This window comes from Otolemur garnettii, unplaced genomic scaffold (genome assembly GCF_000181295.1).
Source record: "Otolemur garnettii isolate 467f Iridium unplaced genomic scaffold, OtoGar3 scaffold00067, whole genome shotgun sequence".
NCBI classification, from domain to species: Eukaryota; Metazoa; Chordata; class Mammalia; order Primates; family Galagidae; genus Otolemur; species Otolemur garnettii.
The window spans coordinates 9,311,532-9,320,775 of record NW_003852462.1 but is presented as its reverse complement, the minus strand read 5'-3'; the positions used below and the strand labels follow the sequence as shown (position 1 = coordinate 9,320,775).

Here is a 9,244-nt window from a genome sequence, read left to right as displayed (position 1 = left end):
CGGGTCTCGGAAAGAAGCCGCCGGGTGGGGCTGCTTTTGGCTACCGTAACGCGGGCCCCCTCTACCGCTCCCGCCTCTCCCCGGGATTTTCCAGCGGGTTAATTTCCTGTCCCGGTAAATCCTTTGGCTAGTCCTTCGCCCCTCCCTCCCAGCCTCTCCTCTGCCTGTCCCCGCCACCCCGGCTCCCCAAGTCCGTCCGCGCCGCGCTCCGTCGCCCCCGCGCGCCCAGGCGCACGCCCTCCTCGCCTGGGCCGCCCTCCGACTCTCCGCGCCCGGCAGCCGGGGCCCCGGCGCGCTGCCCCGCGCGTGGGCTCACTCCGAGAGCCGCGTGGGTATCGCAGCGGCCCGCGGGGGCCCCTCGGCCATGCGCCCCCGCGCCGCCCCCCGCGCCCTAGCCTGCGCGGCTCTCCGGCTCCGTAGCCTCCTGCTGCTGCTGCCGGTGCTCGCGCCCGGGCACGCGTGCCCCGCGGGCTGCGCCTGCACCGACCCACACACCGTGGACTGCCGCGACCGTGGGCTGCCCCGCGTGCCCGACCTCTTTCCCCTGGACGTGCGCAAGCTGCTGGTGGCGGGCAACCGCATCCAGCAGATCCCCGAGGACTTCTTCATCTTCTACGGCGACCTGGTGTACTTAGACTTCAGGAACAACTCACTGCGCTCGCTGGAGAAGGGCACGTTCAGCGGCTCGGCCAAGCTGGCGTTCCTCGATCTCAGCTACAACAACCTGACCCAGCTGGGCGCTGGTGCCTTCCGCTCGGCCGGGAGGCTGGTCAAGCTGAGCCTGGCCAACAACAACCTGGTGGGCGTGCACGAGGCCGCCTTCGAGACCCTGGAGTCGCTGCAGGTGCTGGAACTCAACAATAACAACCTGCACAGCCTCAGCGTGGCCGCCCTGGACGCACTGCCCGCGCTGCGCACCCTGCGTCTGGACGGGAACCCCTGGCTCTGCGACTGCGAGTTCGCCCACCTCTTCTCCTGGATGCAGGAAAACGCGCCCAAACTGCCCAGAGGTGAGCCAGGCTGGCTGGACTGAGGGAGGACGCAGGGACGGGCCGTCACCGTCCAGAGTCTGGGCAATGAGGAGCTCTGATCAGCCCCCAGGGGGCCGGGAGGGCTCTGGGTTGCTTGCGTCTGGAAGTGGCCCTTTGGTGGCTCTGAGCAACCCCCCTCTGTGAGAGCTGCTCCGGGTGACCCTGGCAGGGTCCCAGCCTGAACTTTTCCATCTGGAATTCTCTAGAGTTTCTGGGCCCAGGCTTTACTTTCCCCCTGCGTCTCACTTTTCCAAGTTAGGGAACGTTCAGTTCTTGGGAGTGACCAGGATCCTCTCTTGCTGCTTTGAGTCCTAGGACTGCTGGGTGCGGGTGACTTTCAGGTCCCTTCTAAGGGGGAGGTCCCCCTGCTGTATGGGAAACAGCCCCATCCTCAGCATGGTGAAAGGGAGAGAGCAGCAGCGGTTCTAAGTGCTGTGCCAGGCCTAAGCAGGTCTCTCAGCTTCTCCGCCCAGTTGGCTCTTCTGTCTAAAAGGGGCGAGGAATATTTGCAGAGAGTAACGAAGGATGGCAGCCGGCTGGAATCCAGCGATGCGGTGAATGATGAATAGTGTGGCTTTCGGCCCAGATGTGGAAAAGTGAAATAAAATGTTGCTGCTGGCGCCCCCTTTACTTTCCTGGTGTATGCTTCCAGCTGTGACAGGGATATACATACCCACTTGACCGACAAGAACACAAGAGCAAGGGAATTAAGGTGCCCTGAGAAGGTCAGCAGGAAGGAAGCAAAGGCCCAGCTGAGGAGCAGAGACCCCAGCATCTGTAGGGCGCAGCACCTGGCCAGGGCAGGTGGGTGTCCTGCTCCTCAGTGGATTGCAGTTTTCCACTGCCATGGTGCCGGCAGTGACCTCTCAGAGCTAGACCCCACCTCCCACCTTGCTACCAAGGTTTTGGCAGAATCAGAACCAGAGCTGTAATGCGTGTGTTCTAAAGGGCTGTGCAGGTGAAGATTTAGCTTACGGAGAGGCCCAGGGGCTGCTCATCTAAGTGCTAAATTCCTGCCTTCCCGTCTTCCTTCCATACTGTTAACAAGTACACACCCTATGCAGGCGGCCACCCTCAGTGGATGCAGGCTGCTGAGCTGTTTTCAGCCCAGGCCGGTTCTGCCACCTGAGCAGTTCCTAAAGAGATCCAGTGTGCCAGGAGCAGAGTCCCCAGCTTCCAACTTGGTCCTCATGCACTTGCCTGGTGCCCCTGGACTCCCCACCGGAATCCGTCCTGGAGACAGGGGTGGGCGTGCACCTCGATGCCGATTGTTCTTGCCTTTGTTTTTGGACGAGGTTGGCATCACTCACCCCTTTTGTCAGTTGGGTTGGCACAATTGGCTTCCTCTGTTTTTCAGATGAGGGGAGGGTGTTACGAAGTCAGGAGCTGCGGGTTCCAGTTTCAGTTCTGTTATGGGTGGCTGTGACCTTGAGCAGACCACTTATCCTGTCTGGGCCTCAGTTTCTTCATCTCTAGATGTGACCCTAGATTTGAGGTGGCCTCTGAGATTTCCACAGAGCCCTGGCTTTGCAGTCTGAAGACGAGTGTTTGAGTCCTGGCTTAAAATCTGGGGGACTTTGTGGGAGTTTTGCCCTCCCCGTGTGTGGAATCAGGACCCGGGCAATGCTACATCGTCCATCTGACCGGGTGGTTGTCAAGACCAAAATGAGCTGATGCGGGTTAAAGTAACAAGCAGCATGAATGTAATGTGTTTCTCCTCTTCCGGTCCATAATACCGGGCAGAAAATGGATACCAGCTGCAGGGAGGGTGGACAGGTTCTGAGCAAGGAGCAGTGTCCAGCACTCTGGGGACAAGGTGGGTGCAGGAGGAGGCTGGTCTCAGCCAGGAGGGAGAGGATGGAGGCAGCTTGAGTGCAGCCTGAAGGCTTCTGGCCCCTCTTGGGGTGTAGTATCAAGGGCTGCTCTGTCCTCACTGCAGCTGCCTGTGCTGTGGGGCCAGAGCAGTGTCCCTAAGACTGTGAACCAGGCACAGGGAGGGCCGTGGAAGAGCTGGCACAGACCTCGATGTGAGAAAACCCAGTTCAGATCTAGCTTCAGATTTTTTTTTTCTTTTTGAGACAGTCTCACTCTGTCGCCCTGGGTAGAGTACCGTAGTGTCGTAGCTCACAGCAACCTCAAACTCTTGGGTTCAAGCCATCCTCCTGCCTCAGTCTTCTGAGTAGCTGGGACTACAGGCGCCTGCCACAATGCCTGGCTAATTTTTCTATTTTTAGTAGAGATGGAGGGGGGGCGGGGGAAGGGTCTCGCTCTGGCTCAGGCTGGTCTTGAACTCCTGACCTCAGGCAATCCACCTGCCTCGGCCTCCCAGAGGGCTGGGGTTACCAGGGGGAGTCACTGCCTTGGCTTCAGATCTCTGATCTAGGGGAGGTCTCCGAGCTCTCTGAGCCTGTTTCCCTACCTCTACATTCGAGATGTCCTCCACCGTGTTTGCCGTAAAGGACATAGTCATGCTTAGTGCAGCGGTGGGTGCTCACTAGACAGACGCTGTCACCTTCCCTCCCGAGCGTGAGCTGCTGTTCATGTTTTCAGAGAGGAAGCAGGGCCAGTGGCCGAGAGCTAGGGACCCTGGCCCCAGGCCGCTTGCCTTCTTGTCCTGCATCTGCTCATGACTAGTTGTGTGACCTTCTCATATCCCAGTTTCCTCATGTCTAAAGTGGGGATGACACAGTGTCTACCCTATTAGATGGTTGGGAATACCCACTTGGCTGACAAGAACACAAAGGCAAGAGAATTAAGGTGCCTGAGAAGGTCAGCAGGAAGGAAGCCTTAGAGTACTTACAGTAGTACCTAAAACACATGGAGACTCAGTGCCTGTAGCTCAAGTGGCTAGGGTGCCAGCCACAAACACTGGAGCTGGCAGGTTCGAATCCAGCCCGGGCCCGCCAAACAACAATGACGGCTGCAACCAAAAAACAGCTGGGCGTTATGGCAGGTGCAAGCTAAAGCAAGAGAATCACTTAAGCCCAGGAGTTGGAGGTTGCTGTGAGCTGTGACGCCACGGCCCTCTACCCAGGGTGACAGCTTGAGACTCTGTCTCAAAAAAAAAAAAAAAAATCAAACACTGTGTGCTAGTGGTGTTGTCCTATTTTAACTAGAAGCAGTGATGTGTAACTTACCCAAGATCACGCAGAGAGTTAGAAAGGGAGGTGTGCGATGCACCTGGACCTCCTGCGCCCCTGCCCCCACCACGCAGACCACCCACTTCCTGCATAAGAGAGAGGGCTCCCCTGGGGAACAGGAGCCTGAGCTGTCTAGGCAGGCACCCTGCCTCTTCCAAGGTGGGAATTCAAAGGAGCAAAGCGCATCCTGTCCTCACTGCCTTTCCCTTGCCTCCCCTCCCCCCTCCTTCCCCATAGACACAGAGCTTTTTCCCTGTGACCTTGACTGGCTGTGACAGTTGCAAAAATGTGTTGTCTGCCAGTTGAGCCTCCCCTTGTGGCCACAGTGCTGATGGGGAGCACTCAGCCACAGAGCTCACGTGGAAGGGAGAACGAGACGCCGTTTGGCCCACTGGTGCCCTTGGTCCAGGCTCCTCCAGGGTCCTGGGGTGGGAAGGCCTGGGCCTGAGGACTGAGGAGGAACTGACCCTATTGGAGGGGAGAGGGCGGGATGCCGGCACATCCAGAGGCAGTTAGCAAAAGACAAAACACAACAACAAACAAACAAACACAGGCTGCCCTATTAATGAGGAATTTCAGCTAAACTACGAACTAAGTTTTAGCATAAGTGTGTCTGGTGCATACTTATACCGAGGCTGGCAGGTACAGGGCTTCTCTGTGCTTGGTGCTAGGGGGCATGGAGCAGGTGACACAGCCTGCACGGCTGTGTCTGAGCCCATCACAGAAAAAGCACATGCAGTTATGGGGGGAGGAAGCTGCATTTGCCAGGCACCCTCTTGCACGTCCCCTTCTCTCATGGTCACTCATGTGGCCTTTGGGTCACTGCCCATGGGACTAGGGAAGAGATATGGGCTGACTCTCTTGCCCTGTGACCTTGACACATGGAGGATAGGGAGGGAGGGCTGGGAACATGGTTGGACTGAGGTGGAATGAACAGGACTACATGTCAGGCCTTGGGTCTGTGAACCCTGATCCCTGGGAGGGGACAGATCCCCAGAGAAGAGCCGCTGAATCCTGCCTGAAGTGTCTGAGTATTCAGAGGCTTGGATCCCTGGTGGTCAGACCCTGTGGGAAGTGTCCTGTCTAGGAAGGGACATCACCAACCCTACCTGCTTACTAGGCCTGACTCACTAGGGGGGCCCACCCTCATCTCCCAGTAACTCTACTTCCCTTTTTTGATGCAGGGACACTATGAAGGCTGGGTTTGGCCAGACGAGTAAGGACTTCTTGTCATGCTGGCAAAATAAACTGTATTTCAGCCAGAGGGACAAAAGCCAGTGCTTACCTGAAGGTCACACTGGTCCTTTTTCCCAGGTGACTCTAGGGTGACTCTTTTTCTTCCTATAAAAAATAAGGGGTGGTGCCTGTGGCCCAGTGGGTATGGCGTTGGCGCTGGCCCCATATACCGAGGGGCCCCATATATCTCCATTTTTGCCTGGAGAGCTGGGACCATGAGCAGAGAACACAAATGTAGCCATGGCTTTATGTTTTGTTTGCCCCCAGCTTTAGGAATTCTCACCTTAAAAAATGTTTTTCAATTTGATAAGCAAAATGATGATTTCTAGTTTTTTTTTTTTTTTTTTTTGAGACAGAGTCTCACTTAGTCACCCTCAGTAGAGTGCTGTGGTGTCACAGCTCACAACAACCTCAAACTCTTGGGCTTAAGCGATAATCTTGCCTCAGCCACCCAAGTAGCTGGGACTACAGGCGCTGACCACAGTGCCCGGCTACTTTTTGGTTGCAGTTGTCATTGTTGTTTAGCTGGCCTGGGTGGGTTTGAACCCACCAGCCTGGGTGCAGATGACTTAGGAAAAGGAGATCAATGTGACGTATTCTAGAAATACTTAGAGAACCTCCAATTGGGTAAACATTGATGTGACCATGTGAAGTAAATGAATGCTTTATTCTTTCTATGCCTTTATCCAGAGACGATTTGAGGCAATTTATAGTACACAAACAAAAAGAAGGAGAAATAGAATGAAACTAAAAATGAAATTTTGAGTGTGAAAAAAGAATTGGGCCAGGAACCCAAAGTAATGCAATTATAATCACTGGGCAATAAATTTAACTTTCAGCTTGTTAGTAACTAGGAAATTATAGTTCTCTATGTAGTTCTCCTCTCCAAATAAAAATAAACCTGTAAGATTAAAAGATTATATAGAGAGGTGAGTTTATACTTAAAATTATTTATTTATTTATTTATTTATTCATATTAAATCATAACTATGTACATTGATGCATTTATGGGGTTCAGTGTACTGATTTGATGTACAATGTGAAATGCTTACATTGAACTAAGTAACTCATTCATCATAATTATACTCTTTTCTTAATAGCTTTGAAATGTACCATTGCGTCGAAATGTACCATTGCGTCATGCACATTAAGTGAGATCCCCCCAAATACCCTTCTCCTTCCCCATCTCCCCTCCCCTCTCCCTTCCTTTTCCCTTTTACTTTCTGGACTATAGTTATGTTTTACCATTCATATGAATGTGTAGGTGATTAATATTGATTTCATAGTAGTATTGAGTACATTTTCTTTCTTTGTTGGGTCCTTTCCTGGTTTGGGGACTAGGGTGATATTTGCTTCATAGAATGTGTTGGGAAGTATTCCTTCTTTCCTTTGGAAAAGGTTGTATAATATCGGTGCTAGTTCCTCTTGAAAGGTTTGATAGAATTCAGATGTAAAGCCATTTGGTCCCAGACTTTTCTTTTTTGGGAGATTTTGTATCGTTGATGCGATTTTAGTGGTTGATATAGGTCTATTTAAGATTTCTAATTCTTTCTGGTTGAGTCTAGGAAGGTGGCATGCTTCCACATATTGGTCCATTTCCTTTAGGTTTTCATATTTCTGGGAATAGAGTTTTTTGTAGTAATCATGGAGGATTTTTTTTTTTAAATTTCTGGGATGTCTGTTGTTATTTTTCCTTTATCGTTTCTGATAAATGATACTAGAGATTTTACTTTTCTGTTTCTGGTCAAGTTGGCCAAAGCTTTATCAATTTTATTAATCTTTTTAAAAAAGTAACTTTTTGTTTTGTTGATCTTCTGAATGATTCTTTTATTTTCAATTTCATTTAATTCTGCCCTAATTTTGGTTATTTCTTTTCTTTTGCTAGGTTTGGGGTTGGAATGTTCTTCCTTTACCAGTTGCTTGAGATGATCCATTGAGTTGTTGGCTTCCTCTCTTTCTGTTTTCTTGATGAAGGCTTCTAATGCTAAATTTCCCTCTTAGGACTGCCTTTGCAGTATCCCACAGGTTTTGATAATTTGTGTCTTCATTATCATTTTGTTCCTTGTACTTGAAATTTAATTAAAGAATATATCTCATGGTTCTTCCTAGATATAGACAGGGAACTTGGCCTACTATATTTTTGCAAAACGTGCAAAAATGTTCTTGTTTTTTTTTTTTTTTTTTTCTCAAATTGGCCCTTTTTGAATTGTAGCATAAAATTATTTTTTCAGGTTCAGGCCCTATTATCTTTCCACTGATCAATTCTGGAAGAAGGACTCTAAACTTAAAGAAATGTGTTTGTCAAGGAAAGGATAGCAGTGGATTCAAGCTAAAAGCTCTGACACCATCCAAAGTGCCATTTGCTGTGTGTTGATTTAAGGGAGTTGTTATGTTTAGATATCACATGAGCAACCAGCAACATTGCCATTCTCATAGAAAAATTTAATAATCTGATTTTTATGTCACACAGACACAGGGGCCTTCACTTGCAAATGTGCTATGGAGAAGGAAACTGTGGGGATATATCATGAAATTGGAAAAAAACAGAGCCTAAAATACTTTTCCTCAAATATTCAACGAACCCATGTAGTAGAGGAGAAGTGATTTTAGCCATGGCAAATCACTTTTCAAGTATATGTGATATAAATGTCTTCTTCTTCCATAAACCTAGGTGTGTCTATGGGAACTTTTATTATTTTACATGCTGCATTATAAATAATATCTCTAAGAGTTTGACTTTAAGGGTTGAAAGGATTGTAAATTTTTTGTGTTAACTTCAGCAAATATTTATCACAATGTTTATGTGCCCTGAGGGCGAATGCCTCTACTGGGGGGAGCGGGGGTATGCCTCTAATGCCCCGGGGGCGAGTTGGATCTTGCATCCTGGGGGCAGATGTCTCTAATGCCCTACAGGCCCCCGCCACAATGCTTGGCTATTTTTTGGTTGCAATTGTCAGGGCTGGGCTCAAACCCTCCAGCCTTGGTATATGTGGCTGGCATCCTACCCACTGAGCTATGGGCACTAAGCCTTTTTACCTATTTCAAGGTTGCAAAGATTTTCTCCTTTTTTTCTCTATATTGTCTTTTAAAAAAATTTTTTTTTTTACACCTTTACATTTAGATCTGGAGGTATTTTGAGTTAATTTTAGTGCATGGTACAAGGCAAAGATCAATATTCTTTTTCTTACAGATATTCACTGTGTTAGACCCCATTCGTTTGATGAGCTAATCATTCGTAATAAGTTATATTATCATAATAAAAGTAATGATTTGGTGGGTAGGGACAGGATAGATACAAAGAATAAACTAAGGGATAGTCTCCCACCTAAGCAATACTTCTGTTAGCATTTTGGCCTCTTGCAAATACTTTGTGCTTGTGTGTGTGTGTTTGCAACTCCATAGACGTGGCTTTGTATCCAAGTCTGTCTGACCCTACATAACTTTTCTCTGAATGTTTCAGATTCTCAGCTAATCTTCACCAGAGGATTCCTTATTTCACTGTTTGTTTTTGATAACTCATCAGATACACTTACATAGTGTTGCTTTTGTTTTACATTTTAGTTCAATTCTTGGCCTTTTAAGTCTCTTTTATTCAAATGATGATGAATCATTATAGCACATCTTCTCTTTCAAATCTTAGTGGATCTTATTAAAAGAACTTTTCCTCCTCATTATGGAAGTAATACATGGGCTGGCAGTGCCGGTGGCTCAAAGGGGTAGGGCACTGGCCCCATAAGCCGGAGGTGGTAGGTTCAAACCCAGCCCCGGCCAAAAACTGCAAAAAAAAAAAAAAGTATTATGTGGGGCAGTGGGTTCAAATCCCAGCCCTGGCCAACA

General features: G+C 49.3%; 1 protein-coding gene across 1 annotated transcript in view; it reads left to right on the top strand.

Moving 5' to 3' along the window:
- Positions 1 to 216: 216 nt before the first annotated feature.
- The window catches only part of LRRC38 (leucine rich repeat containing 38), a 28,729-nt gene continuing 19,701 nt past the window's right edge, over positions 217 to 9,244 (top strand). Inside the window, exon 1 of the mRNA XM_012807271.2 lies at positions 217 to 1,010. Within this exon, the coding sequence (XP_012662725.1) occupies positions 365 to 1,010 (646 nt within the window). The 5' untranslated portion in view covers positions 217 to 364. The remainder of the gene's footprint in view (positions 1,011 to 9,244) is intronic.